The 13,808-nt window shown below is 52.7% G+C and overlaps 3 protein-coding genes across 5 annotated transcripts; 2 read left to right on the top strand and 1 right to left on the bottom strand.

Moving 5' to 3' along the window:
• Window positions 1-1,594: 1,594 nt before the first annotated feature.
• On the top strand, window positions 1,595-4,568 carry Tnfaip8l2 (TNF alpha induced protein 8 like 2). Of its 3 annotated transcripts, XM_076574537.1 has the most exons (3): window positions 1,634-1,700; window positions 3,163-3,218; window positions 3,554-4,568. In XM_076574537.1, the coding sequence occupies exon 3, from the start codon at window positions 3,602-3,604 to the stop codon at window positions 4,154-4,156; it is 555 nt and encodes a 184-aa protein (XP_076430652.1). In that variant the 5' UTR covers window positions 1,634-1,700; window positions 3,163-3,218; window positions 3,554-3,601; the 3' UTR covers window positions 4,157-4,568. The 3 variants fall into 3 exon arrangements, with proteins under 3 accessions (XP_015856566.1, XP_076430652.1, XP_076430651.1); XM_016001080.3 differs by lacking the exon at window positions 3,163-3,218 and having other exon boundaries at window positions 1,595-1,700; XM_076574536.1 differs by lacking the exons at window positions 1,634-1,700; window positions 3,163-3,218 and adding an exon at window positions 1,727-2,491.
• Window positions 4,569-10,474, bottom strand: Lysmd1 (LysM domain containing 1). Its single transcript, XM_006982524.4, has 3 exons — window positions 9,561-10,474; window positions 6,087-6,451; window positions 4,569-5,710 (listed from the first exon to the last, which is right to left on the bottom strand). Exons 1-3 carry the CDS (start codon window positions 9,738-9,740, stop codon window positions 5,572-5,574), a joined length of 684 nt encoding a protein of 227 aa, XP_006982586.1. The 5' UTR covers window positions 9,741-10,474; the 3' UTR covers window positions 4,569-5,571.
• A 52-nt stretch (window positions 10,475-10,526) lies between these two features.
• On the top strand, window positions 10,527-13,352 carry Scnm1 (sodium channel modifier 1). The gene is made up of 7 exons (XM_006982526.4): window positions 10,527-10,712; window positions 11,073-11,143; window positions 11,395-11,483; window positions 11,592-11,686; window positions 11,788-11,876; window positions 12,723-12,917; window positions 13,194-13,352. Exons 1-7 carry the CDS (start codon window positions 10,662-10,664, stop codon window positions 13,291-13,293), a joined length of 690 nt encoding a protein of 229 aa, XP_006982588.1. The 5' UTR covers window positions 10,527-10,661; the 3' UTR covers window positions 13,294-13,352.
• The last annotated feature ends 456 nt before the right edge of the window (window positions 13,353-13,808 follow it).

Here is a 13,808-nt window from a genome sequence, read left to right as displayed (position 1 = left end):
TCCCCTGTCTCTGCCTCCTGCACTGGTCTCACTGGTGTGCTCTGCCTTGCCTGGTGTTTTTAGCTAAGTGCTATGGATCAAACTCAGGTGTTCACATGAATGGCAAACATCTTATAGGCTAAGTCTCAATTTCTGTAACTTTTAGTTAATTAAGAATAAAACGTTGGGGGGCTGGAGAGATGGCCCAGTGGTTAAGAGCACTGGCTGCTCTTCCAGAGGACCTGAGTTCAATTCCCAGCACCCACATGGCAGCTCACAACTGTCTGTAACTTCAGTTCCAGGAGATCCGATACATTCATACCAATGCACATAAAATAAAATTAAATAAATTATTTTTTTAAAAAAGAATCAAAAGTTTTGGCCAGGGGTGGTGGTGCACACCTTTAGTCCCAGTACTCGGGAGCAGAGGCAGACAGATCTCTGAGTTTGAGCCCAGGCTGGTCTACAGAGTGAGTTCCAGGGCAGCTAGGGCTACACAGAGAAACCCTATCTTTAAAAAAAAAAAAAAGCAAACAACAACAACAACAAAAAAAAACCATTGAGATAGATTCTCACTATCATTATGTAGCCCTGGCTGGCCTAGACCTTACTATGTAGACCAGGCTGGCCTTGAACTCACAGAGATCTGTCTTCCTTTGACTCCCTAAAGTGTGCGCCACCACACCCAGATGTGGTGCAATTTTTGGTTGATGGTTGATATGGGAGGGCCCAGCTCACTGTGAGCACCTGGGCTGGTGGCTGGTTGGGCAGTGATGGCGAATGCCTTTAATCCCAGCACTCAGCAGGCAGATGTTTCTACAGACAGTGTTTCTGTAGACCAAGCTAACCTGGAACTCAGAGATCCATCTGCCTTTGCCTCCTGAGTGCTGCTGGGATTAAAGACATGTGCATCCACTGCTAGAATTTTTTTTTTTTTTTGAATAAGAGAGTTTCTTTGTGTAACTTTGGCTGTCCTAGAACTACCTCTGTAGACCAGGTTGGCCTCGAACTCACAGAGATCCACCTGCCTCTGCCTCCCGAGTGCTGGGATTAAAGGCGTGCGCCACCATCGCCACTGCTAGAATCTTAATAGCAAATACTTCTGCCTGGCTGGAAACGGCTCTCTTTTTTCAGGCCCTCTAACAGCTCCTACGCTCTGGACTTGGTCCCCTAGTGTTTCAGTTCCATGCTGACACCTGCTGGTCACATATGGCTCAGCCGCCTTAACATTGGCACCTGCCTCCTGCCGGTCCTGAAGGCCAGGGCAGTCCGGGCCAGTCTTACCTGCCCAGGCCTGAAGATGCTGGCGAGGACGCTGTCCTACTGCAGCCCTGGACGGTCTTCGGTGCTCTCTTCACCGACTCCCACCTTAAAAACCTGGACTCTGCATTGTTCTCGGGACCGCGAGAATATTAGACAGCAAGAAAGAAGCGGCCATTCGGGTGGAGGGTGCGCAGTCCGTCCTTCCCGCCTCAAGCTGGAGCTTCCTACGGAATCCCATTCCTTTTGACCTTTGTCTTATTTCTAGGTGGCTCTTGGGACACAGGCCTTCTTGGTGACAGTGGTGATGAACCGGAGGTTAGAGTAGGTGGGCGGGGCTTGGGGTGGGGCTAGACCAAAGGGCCTCTCACTTAGGAGCTTCTCCATTCTGTTAGCTCTCAGGAACATCCAAGGCAAGACTGACACCCGGCACCCAGCGCCCAGCGCCCAGCACCCAGCAGGTGAGAGACTGGCTGTGACAGAAGGGCAGGTTTTGGGGTGACAGTGACAGGTATTCCTACCCATTTACCCTTACCTTTCTGTACTGTGAAACTTTCACTTGTAGAAATCTTGGGGCCTCACCAGAACCAACCATTTCAGTGGCTGGGGCAAGGCTAATCTGAAAGCGAGTCCTGGCTTGGGGTGAGGGCTGAGCGTAGCTGACGGATGGAGGTAGGCAACGGGGTGTGTCGGAGGTATCTTCGGACATGGAAGCTCAGGGCTGCAAAGTGAAAGCCTAGCCAGGCTAGAGGTTCATGGGGATGACGCAGAGGCTAGAGACAGAAGGCAACTGACAGAGGGACCTTGAGGGGGCTGAGGACCTAACTGGAGATGGCAACAGAGGCCATGGGGAGCCAGGAAGGCAGGACGGCTCATCGGGAGCAATCAGACCCACTGGGGAGGTCAGTCCGGCCAAGCCCAGGGCAGGCCAGGAACAAATCAGGGCTGCAGGTTCCTAGTGGAGCGATCCAGCTGGGGGAGAAAGCCCCCCGGCTCTCCCCCTGTGCCTCTTCAGACTCCCGTTTTCATTTGGGGGAGAGGGTGAGGCTGCTCCCCATTGCGGTCACAGCCACATCCTGCAGAGCAGGGGAGGGGGAAGTAAGACGCAAACAAGCAGAAGCACTGGGGAGGACCATGGTGAGAGGGCCCTGGACTTAGCCCAGGCTACACCGCCAGGAGGGCCTCGGCTCGGACCCCACTGCGGCTGCCCAGCCTTCCCCAGCGGGCCGCGACCTCATCGGCACCACTCCTGGTTAGAAGGGGTTTTGGGAGGGATGATTTAGCTGGCAGCCTAACATTGTTCTGTAATTTCTTTTGATTGTTTTAAATTATGTACGTGTGCGTGTGTGGCCGTGGAGGCCAGAGGTGCCGGGTCCCCTGGGGGCTGGAGTTATAGGCGATGGTGAGTCGTCTGTGAGTGTGAGTCAAGCCACCTCTCCGGCTCCTGGAAACCTGTTTTCATCATTTACTAGGACAAGAAGCCTAAGTTCTCTTCGCCTTGCTGGGCGGTGGTGGTACACGCCTGTAATCCCAGCACTAGGGAGGCAGAGGCAGGCCTGCTGTACAGAGTGAGTTCCAGGACAGCCAGGACTGCACGGAGAAACCCCATCTCAGAAAATAAAAAGTTCTCTTAGCCTGGAGATTTCTCATTGTAAAATAGGACTGTTGCCCTTATGGAGTTGGAAAACTGAGGCAGTTCATATCAAGCACGTGCACACAGTAGGTCTCTGGAAATGCCAAGTGCTTTTTCTTTGGTTTTTTTGAGTCAGGGTGTCGCTGTTTTAACAACTCTTGCTGGCCTTGAACTCAGAGATCCACCTGCCTCTGCCTCCCAGGTGCTGGGACTAAAGCCACCACCGCCCGGCACCAAGTGTTCTTCTCATTAGGAATCTGAAGACCCATATATGTCCCACTTCTTTTCAGGCTCTGTGGTACCCCAGCTGACATGGGCTTTTGATCTCAAGCCTGGAAACACGAGGGTAATGCCTATGTTTCTATGGACGCAGGACATACAGTTAGTGTCCAAAACTGGCATGCATTCCAATTCCCTGCCAAACGGGCACTAGGCTCTCCATCGGTGGCAGCAGTTTCCTGCTCTGAGACTCCAGTTATACCCACTCCTCCAGCCAGGGCGCTCCCTGCTCCTCTGTGCTGTTTGGGAGACGCACATGTCTTAGTTTACAGCAGTGAGGGAAAAAGCAGAAGCGGGGCTTACAGGATGGAGGGGCCCAGGGCTGAGGGAGGACAAAGCGGCCCGGCGATGAAAACGGGGGGGGGGGGGGGGGGGAAAGCCATTTCTCTCTCTGTCTCCCAGGAAGCTGTGGCCTCTTCTAGTCACTGACCACACGCCCACCCCGGTGCCATGGAGTCCTTCAGCTCCAAGAGCCTGGCACTGCAGGCCGAGAAGAAGCTCCTGAGTAAGATGGCCGGCCGGTCCGTGGCTCACCTCTTCATCGACGAGACCAGCAGCGAGGTGCTGGACGAGCTGTACCGTGTGTCCAAAGACTACACGCACAGCCGGCCCACGGCACAGCGCGTCATCAAAGACTTGATCAAGGTGGCCGTCAAGGTGGCCGTGCTGCACCGCAGCGGCTGCTTCAGTCCCGGGGAGCTGGCTCTGGCCACGCGCTTCCGCCAGAAGCTGCGGCAGGGCGCCATGACGGCCCTCAGCTTCGGCGAGGTGGACTTCACCTTCGAGGCCGCCGTGCTGGCGGGCCTGCTCACCGAGTGCCGGGACATCCTCTTGGAGCTGGTGGAGCACCACCTCACCCCCAAGTCCCACGACCGCATCCGGCACGTGTTCGACCACTACGCCGACCCGGACCTGCTGGCTGCCCTCTACGGGCCCGACTTCGCTCAGCACCTCGGCAAGATCTGCGACGGGCTCCGCAGGCTGCTGGACGAGGGCAAGCTCTGAGCCCCGGCCCGGCACTCCGGACTTCGGCAATGACGGACCGGGCTTTCTAACCCTGCGCAAGTACTTCTCTACCCCCTGGCTTCGTTCTCTCCCGAGAGGGACGCTGACACGAGGTCACCCCCACCCCCAAACAGCTGGCGGAGAAGGAGCACGCGGAGCTGAGCGAGGCGCCTCTCCCATCCAGGGTCAGCAAAGGAAACAGCTGATTGAGGAAGATGAAGTGAAACTCGGGTCTGCTGCTCCCGGGAGGACTGCCCGGAACGGGATCCTCCTCCTCCTCCACAAACCCAAGGAAGGGGTCCTGGGGGCCGGGGGCAGGAAGGTGGCCCTCGGAAGCCCCCCGAGATCTAGAGCTGGACACATACCGGGGCCGGGGGAGGGGAGACACGGGAAATAAAACCACTCAAACATGTCCAGGGCTCTCTGTTTAATCTCGCCAGCTCCGTACTCAGGTCTGACATAGAGGAGAGGTCGGGAAACAACACTCATGTCGCCGTTCCCTATTCCTGAGCGGGAGCCAGGCCGACTCCGGGACCGCTGGGCTGCCATGCCTGCTTCCTCAGCGTAAGGAACAAAAGACAAACTGTACTGCAGATCAGGGCTGGAGGTCGCGGAGAAACACGAAGGGAGGACAAGGCAGAGGCAGGCTGGGGCTGTGCTCGAACCTGCCTCCTCTGAACCCCGAGGCATCCTCTTCCACCCCTTAGCCCCACCGGCCAAGCAGAGGAGCGGGAAGAAGAGGGAAGTGGTGGACCGGAGAGCTCAGTCAGTACCCTACCCCACCGCCCTCCTCAGAGCCGAGAGCTGGACGGAGTTATGGGGAATTGCGCAGCTATGACCCAGCTCCTGTCCTTCGCCGTGAGCGGGGAAAGGACTCAGCGCTGCCCACGCTTCTCCGTGGTGACTTTCCCTGGCTCTCTTGGCCTCAGTAACATGCTCCCCGAGGGAGCTGGGGAAGGTGAGCACCCCCCCCCCCACCACTGCTCTGGGCTTCCCTCTCTTCAGTGACACAGAAATCACACTGTTTCAGTTAAGAGGAGGAAGGAGTTAGATATAGCAAATAAATATTACTTCAATATAGCACCAAATAAATTAGGGAACATCCTTAGCGAGGGGGTGGGAGTCCTCTGCTTCCCTGCCCTAACCCAGGGAATGGTGAAAGGGACAGCCAGGACATAAAAGAGCTCTGAATCTCAGGAGAACTCTAGATTCAGCCCAAGAACTGGGGAAAGTTATGTCCCATCCCCTACTCTTGCCAAAAGTGTCCCCAGATGAGGGAATCTTGACAAAGAGGCTGGGCAAGATGGCCGGAGAGGAGTGAGGCAGGCTGGGAAGCTCTGCTTTGAGCCTCACCTCAGACTCCTCTCCCACCCAGCTGTTCCTTCAACATCATGTTCTCGTCAGTTCTGGAGACATCAGAGTTTGAAGATTTCATCTTCCTGGTCCCGCAATGTCTGGGTTCGAGAGGTCCGGGTCAGTGGCACAGGACCAAGGACTGCCCGCTGCTGCATCCTGGGGGAGCTGAGGTGGAGGCCCACACCCTCCTCAGGTACCCTGCAGGTGAGGGAAGGAAGAAAGAGCAATAGATTGAGGCAAGAGCCTGAGAAAGGACAAAAGAAAAGGTGGAGGGCGGCTGCCTCCCTTTGTTTCCTGAGGTGGATGGAGTCTCAAAATCTGGAAAACTACTTGTCTTAACACCGCTGCCTAGTTCTTACATTAGAGAGAGCTGTGAGAACAGAGAACCCACAGAACCTATTTCCCACCGCCTCACCCCATTCCAGCTGCCGCCGGCTCCGCTCACGGTCTTGGGAGCCATTTGGGGGGAAAGCTACGGTCTGGCTTTTCGGGCACGTTGGTTACTTATTAGTTTGTGATTCGCTGGGAGAAAAGGGTCCGTGCAAGGACGCAGAGGGAACAGCTGCAGACTCACCCACTTCCCCCCTTCCTCAGCTTCTGGGCAGCTGCCTTCTTGGACAGGCTGATCTGTGAGTCGAGCTTCTTAAGGAAATCCGAGGCAGAAAGGTCATGGATGGGTGTGGAGGTCTCCCGGTGAGACGGGAGGGTTTCGCCCTTGGCCCGGCCTGAACCTGACTCTTGATTCCTCTTCCTCCTCACTGAATGTGAGCCAACATCATCCTCACTAGGTCGTCCCTCTTCCTCTCCGTCATTTTCCTCCTCAGAATCCAAACCATTAAATAGGTCTCTGGGCTCTGTCAGGATGGGGATGTAGAGAGTTTTCTTCAGGAAGATGGAGTCGTTAGTATAAAGGCGGTTTGTACGCTTAATCTGTTCCATCTTTAAAAGAAAAATCACCCCAAATTAATGACCGACAGTAAAATCTACCAATCTTATATAGCACTGAAAGCTTTTGGTCTTCCTTTTTTTACTATGTAGGGCAGGCTTTTCTGACAACAAGCCTGGCTTGGTATCTCAGACTTTTCTTCCTGGGGTGTGTGGTGGGACACGTGCACTTGAGTGGAGCCCAGAGGCAGCTGGTTACCAGCTGAGCGCCTTCCTAGGCCACCAACTCAAACTTTGTAAGTAATTGTACAATTTTATTTGACTTCATAACAAACTAGCTAAACTATACAGGGCTGATGTTAATCTCGTTTTATAGTTTTTACAGTTTTTCATATTTTCTAGTTTTAGGACACCTTCACATTTAAAAAAATTATTGAGGCAAAAAAACAAAAAGAAAACCAACCTACAACACTTTCATTTATTTAAAAGCTACCAAGCATAAGTATATAATCCCAGCTCTGGAGAGGCAGGAAGACCTTGAGTTCAAGGTAATTTTTCGTTACATGAGTTTGAGGCTAGCTTGGGCTCCCTGAGACTTTGTCTCAAACAAAACAAAACAGGTTAGTTAGTAGAATTTAAAGTCTTAATAATGAAAGCTGAGGGTCTGGAGAGATGGTTAAGAGCACCTGGTGCTCTTGCAGAAGAGGGTTCAACTCCCAGCACCCACATAGTGAGTGGTTCACAACCATCTGTAATTCTAGTTCTTGGTTCCTGACTTCCATGGGCACTAGGCACCCCCATGGCACACAGATATGCAAGCAAGCAAGACACAAAAAATAAATTTAAAATAAAATAATAAGGCTGAGCTAGGTATAGTAGTGTACACACCCCCACCTCCCGGTTGTTTGGGACAGGGTTTCTCTGTGTAGCCCTGGCTATCCTAGAACTTGCTGTATAGACCAGGCTGGCCTTGAACTCAGAGAACCCCCTGCCTCTGCCTCCTGAGTGCTGGGATCAAAGGTGTGCACCACCACCACCACCACCACCACCACCACCACCACCACCACCCAGTGACAGTGCACATCTTTAATCTCAGCACTTGAAAGAAGAGGCAGGTAGATTTCTGAGTGTGAAGCCAAGCAAGCTCCATTGTGAGACCCCGGTTAATAATAAAATAAATAAATCTGGGTGGGTTATAGTTGCAGCTCCATGGTACAGTGCTTGCCCAGCGTGTACAAAGCCCGAGGTTGGCTCCCCAGCAGATCTCCAACAATTAATTAATAAATAAACGAAAAATCTCACATGTGACCTCACATTCTTGCCCACTAACACCACACTCACTATTTCTCATCTGGATTAATCATTCCGTTTAACTGCTCTTCCTCCTTGATGCCCACATATCTTTCTCTTGAAATCTAGAAAAATAAATCTGATTAACCCTCTAGCTGGCTTAGCAACTTCCTATGGCTCCTCATTGGCTAAGCAATAAAATCCAAATGGGGATTCAAGGACTCTCTCTATTTAGCCCCCACAGGAAGTGTCTAGCCTTGTCTCCCTTCTGAATTCTACCACTGAACTACCCTTCACCAGCCTCCTCAGTCTTGTTGTATTGAACCTGGTCTGAAACTCTGAACCCCTCTGCCCAGGCATCCTGATGTCACCAAGCTTGGCTTTCAGACATTTTTGTTTTTTCCCTTTGAGACAGTTTCTCTATGTCCAGAAACGCACTCTGTAGACCAGGCTGGCCTCAAACTCACAGAGATCCCCCTGTCTCTGCCTCCTGAGTGCTGGGATTAAAGGTGTGTGCCACCATGCCAGGCAGCTTTCAGACATCTTTTAAACCTCCATGTAATTGAGACTATGCCAGAATTTAGAGACAGAAAGTTGAAAGGAAACTATTTCTGCTCTTAAAGAGCTTGTGGACTGCTGGAAGACAAGGAGATAAACATCTGGGTTAAACAGCTTTGTAGGGGCTGGAGAGATGGCTCAGTGGTTAAGAGCACTGTCTGTTCTTCCAGAGGTCCTGAGTTCAATTCCCAGCAACCACAGGGTGGCTCACAACCATCTGCCCTCTTCTGGTATGCAGGAAGAACTGGATACATAATAAATAAATAAATCTTTAAAAAAAGAACAGCTTTGTAGAAGGGAACACAGAGAACAGTTCCTAGGTCTTTGCGGCCCACAGTGCTGTGCTCACAGTCCTCAACTCAGCTCTCACAATACAAGAACACTGTAAGGTCCAGACCAGCTTAGGCTACACAGTGACGTGCTGACCAGAAAATCCACCCTCACCCTCGCCTCAAAAAGCCATCAGCTACCCCACTCTGCTTCCACACAGAAATGAATAGCTCCTGATTTCCTCCCCCTTGTGGATGGATATTCTTCACATAGCCACTGTTTCCTCTCCATTTCTCAGGAGAACGGCAATCACATGAGCACACCAATCGACACTTACGCTTTAGCTCCAGGAAGGGTTACTGTAATGCTTTAAGTACAGCAAGTGTGGAAATTTGTCTAGAGTCAACATCTGTTTGTGGTAGAAGAGGATTTAGAGGGGAAGGCTACGACTTTAATTTTTATGCCCATCAGACTTCTCCTAGGTGTGGCCAGAAAGACTTGATGGACGTAGAGGGTACTTGTTTTGTGCCTTTGGAGAGACAGCCCAGCCCTAGAGCAGAATAAGAACTAGAAACAGACACTTTAGGAGCTCTGCTAACTCAACTCTTCCTGACTTGCTGTAAGTGTTTAGTGTCTCTCAGTTTTCTGTGTGGCCAACAGCAGGGGCTTTGGAGTCAGACAGGCCTATCTGAAGCCGCACTCTGATACTCAAGTTATTCGACCTTGCTCAAACTGGTTATCAGTCTTAAGTCTCAAACTGATAGGGACACAAGGTCCAAACAGGTTAATGGCTATAAGCCCTCCCCCTGGTCCAACCCAACCCACAGGAGCTGCTCCGCCCACTGGGAGAGTGGGGCAGATGTGTCCCAATTCGACAGTGCTACACTGAAAACATGCTACGTGAAAACAACGTAAGAAAGAGAAAGCAGCAGACCACAGTAAATTAAAATGATGTCAGGGGAGGCTGCTTAGCGGGCCACCCACTTTCTCCTGGGGACTAAATCTCTCCTAATGGTCATCACACCCCACTCCTTGGAAGACTCACCGTCACCCCGTATCTGAGTGCTAGTCCAGCCAGGGTGTCTCCAGGCTCCAGCTGATGCTCCAGGCGTCTTTCCCTCACTGGGGAGCAGGATGACTGTACCAGGCTTCCATAAGAACGAGTACGGCTCCCATGCAGCAGCCCTGAGCCCCCGAGCGGAGGCTGTCTGGAGGGAGAAGCCATCTATCTCCTCAGGATGCCAAGATCGAGGGTCACGACTGCGGAAAGCCCGGCTAAGTGCCCAACAGCGAGGGCCGAACCCAAGGAACAGACACCCAGGGAATTCCTTTTCACGTCTCTCTCCGGTTTCCCCGCTCTCGAGAGACTACATCAGCCTCCTCCTCCTCCTCTCGCTGCTGCGTACCGAGCTTGGGGGCCACAGTCCGTACCCTAAGACGGCTGCCAAGCCGGTTACATTTCTCCTCCCTCCAGCCCCTTACCCATAAACATCTTCCCTGAGTCGTCAGTCGCTGACCTCTCCGACTTTCGGCGCCCCCTCCCCAACTCCTCCTCCTCCTCGCAGGCCTGATCTCTGACCTTTGAACCCTAGACACCCTCATCAACGCTCTTCCCTCACTCTGTCCCCACCGCCAGCAGCCGGGGCGCCAGGAGCCCCCCCAGCCCCTCTGCTCCAAATCAGGCCCACCCTAGGTAGGTGGGGGCTGTGGACGCCGGGAGTTTGCAGTACACGGTCCCCTGCGACCCCCGATGCCTCGCTGCCCTCCGAAGGGTCCCGCCCGGAGACTCCGGCTCCACATAGAGGTTCCTGGTCTCCAGACACCCCAATTCTTCGAGATTAGAGGGCCTGTCTTCAGGTGAGCGGTCAGCGCTTTGGAAAAATACAAAAATAACTAAAAGACTTCATTTCCCATGAGGCACAGCGTCCTCGGGGCGTCATAGGAAATGCAGGCCCCCTCAGGGCGCTGGAGGCGGGTCTTCCGGCTCGCGCGGCGCATGCGTGGAAGTGCGTCCCCGGAAGTACAGACTCAACCGGGGAAAAAGACCGGAAGCAGGGAAGGCGATCACCTACTCTCCCTACGGTGGCCTGAGGGAGAGGCGAAGGCGGCGTAGGAGAATTTATCCTTTCTGGGAGTCACAGTCGCGATGTCTTTCAAGAGGGAAGGGGACGACTGGAGTCAGCTCAATGTGCTCAAAGTAAGCCCTCGTGAGAATCTGCCCACGGGCGGCGGCGGCGCACGCCTGTGATCCCGGCACTGGGGAGGCAGAGGCAGGCGGATCTCTGCGAGTTCGAGGCTCGAGGCCAGCCTGGGCTACACAGCTAGTTATGACAGCCAAGGCTACACAAAGAGACCCTGTCTCGAAAAACAAGACGGGGGGCGGGGCGGCTGAGCCTGTTGCGACATCTGGGGGATGGGGTTTAGGGTACCACAATCGAGTGATGCCTCCTTCTTCTACCCTATGATCAGCACGGCCCCGTTCCGTTTGACTCTTCATCCCTCTTATTTTCCTTTCCTCCGTCCCACTTATTCGTTTCTCCTGTCCTGCTCGCTGCAGAAACGAAGAGTCGGAGACTTGCTGGCCAGTTACATCCCAGAAGATGAGGCGCTGATGCTGCGGGATGGACGGTGAGAGCGAAGAGCGGATCGAGCCTGGGGATTTGCCATCAGAGGCTCAACCAGCTTTTGTTGCTGCGGAGAGCTGGAGTGCAATAGGATTCTTTGGTGGGAAATGGAGATTGGGAGAGGTGGAGATCGGAAGAGCTGGGAGTTGGCGGAGTGCTTTGACAAGGATAGCCCCTGCTCCAGCAGGAACGCCTGGACCGCCCGCTCTCCAGCACACACGGGTTTATCATTCCCTTCTCTTCTCTCTCCCCTAGCTTTGCCTGTGCCATCTGCCCCCATCGACCAGTCCTGGACACCCTGGCCATGCTGACCGCCCACCGTGCAGGCAAGAAGCATCTGTCCAGTAAGTAGAGGAGAAGCGGGGGAAGGATGAGAGAGAATAAACTCTATGATGATAGAGAATAAAGCCACCTGGGGCTGTGCTTTGCATTCCCTTTGCTTTTCTTCTCAGGTCTGAAGCTTTTCTATGGCAAAAAGCAGTCGGGCAAGGAAACAGCGCACAGCCCAAGACAGCAGAGTGAGCTGAAGACAGCCAGCGAAGCGGAGGTGAGAGGGCGGCCAGCTGTTGTGCAGGCGGGGCTGCATGCAACAGCGTGGAAGGGACTTTGCTCTCAACAGCCCTGACTGTGTCTCCTCTCCATTCTCAGGCTCCTTTGCTAACCCAGACTCGATTAATCACACAGAGTGCTCTGCACAGAGCTCCCCACTATAACAGTTGCTGCCGGAGGAAGCACAGGTCTGTGGGGTAGGAAAGCCAGAAGTGGGAAGGGGTAGAAGGGAATAGATGGTTCTAAAGTTAGTGCTGTCCAGTTGTGTTCTGAGAAATATCAGTCTTGTGGAGATGTCGTCTAAAGAAATGATAGTTTGTGATTTTAAAATAAATTTTAGGAAGTGGAGACTAGTAACCCTGGGCCGGGCGGGGGGTGTCGATGCACACCTTTAATCCCAGTACTTGGGAGGCAGAAGCAGGTAGATCTCTGAGTTCAAGGCCAGCCTGGTCTACAGAACGAGTTCCAGGTCAGCTAGGCTACAGAGGAAAAAAAAGAACAAAACAAAGCATTAGCTGGGCATGGTGATACACTTTTTTGTTTGTTTCTTATTGAGAGGGGATCACTTTGTAGCCCTGGCTGTCTTGGAACCCTGCTATTGAGACCAGGGTGGCCTCGAACTCACAGATATCTGCCTGCCTCTGCCCCTCAAGTGGTGATATTAAAGGTGTGTACTGCCATACCTGGCTATGGACAATCTTGAGACAAAAACTAAGGAATTTGAATTCTCATTTCAAAATCTTTCATATGTAGAATATTTAAGACCTTATGGAACTCAAGCTGGGTGTAGAACTCAGGAGGGAGAGGCAGGTGAATCTCTGTAAGTTCGAAGACAGCCTTTTCTACAGAGGTCAGCCATGAGTACATAGTAAGACCCTGTCCCCTATCTCAAAAAAAAAGAAAGAAAAAGAAAAAAGAATTTTTTTTCTTCAGGAACTGAGTCTAGGAAACACTGCTCTTGGGGCTTGGGAGGCACTGAGTAGCTGCTGCTCTCCTTCACTGCATTTTACAGCCTTGGGTTCTTTTCTGCCCAGACCAGAAGCCCCTGCCCCCTCCGTGTCCAGTTCTCCGTCGCCAGCCCCAGAGGTTGGACTCCAGAGCGCAAAGATCAGTCGGGAACCTGAGCCTAGGGCAGGATCGCATGCCAAAGAGTCGTCAGCTCCCCTGGCCTCTGCACCCATGAGCCCCACAAAACGACGCGTCCTGAACCATTACCTTACCCTCCGAAGGTCAGTCTGCTGATTGCGGTCCTCTGGTTGATTCATTTTTCCCTGGCTTGCCTTTTTTCAAACCAATCCAATTGCTTTTCTCTTATAACCAGGAAGTTTTATTATTACATTCTTTGTTTATTTATGTAGGGACACACTACAGAGATGGTCAGAGGGTAACTTATAGGGGTTGGTCCTTTGTTTCTACCCTGTGGGTCCCGGGGAGGGAACTCAGCACCCTGAACCTTTTTCATAAAACTCTTCTCTGACCAATTGTCTTTTCTCTGATGCTTCCAGCTCTGGATGGGTCCCAGATGGACAAGGTCGATGGATAAAGGATGAAAATGTTGAGTTTGACTCTGATGAGGAAGAACCCCCTGACCTCCCCTTGGACTAATGATCCCTCTCCCCATTTGTTCCACAAATAAACTACAGTGGGGCCTGGGATCCTAATGACCTCAACTCAGGTTCCTTGTCCAGCCTTAGGATTTCAAATCTGTTCATCTTCAGCCTGGCCACTCCTTCCCTGCAATGTACACGGCTCCCCGTACTTCTGACCCCTCCCCCACCTTCTACCAAAGCCTTGCCAAGCGTCAGCTGCGTTCAGCCCGGTGCCCTATTAATAAGTCTGTCAGAAAGAGGTCTCTGCCCTTCATGTAGTCCGACTCCTTCCCCACCTCCACGCTAAGTCTTTTTTTCTTCAGATCACATGTGGACTGCGATTGGGCACTAAGGGGCTCTGGCCACCTCTGTCTGCAAAGAGGACTGAGGCCAAGTACCCTGTGAAGAGACTAAAGCCTTTGGCAGATTTACGGGGAACACGAGGGACAGAGCCCCCCCCCCCCCCAGTAACCTGAACCTCCCTGCCTGCTGATCCCTAGAGTATAAATAATCCTTTGATGAACTGGCAGT

Source organism: Peromyscus maniculatus, chromosome 6 (genome assembly GCF_049852395.1).
Source record: "Peromyscus maniculatus bairdii isolate BWxNUB_F1_BW_parent chromosome 6, HU_Pman_BW_mat_3.1, whole genome shotgun sequence".
NCBI classification, from domain to species: domain Eukaryota; kingdom Metazoa; phylum Chordata; class Mammalia; order Rodentia; family Cricetidae; genus Peromyscus; species Peromyscus maniculatus.
The sequence above is the reverse complement of the archived record's forward strand: the minus strand, read 5'-3'. Positions and strand labels throughout refer to the sequence as shown.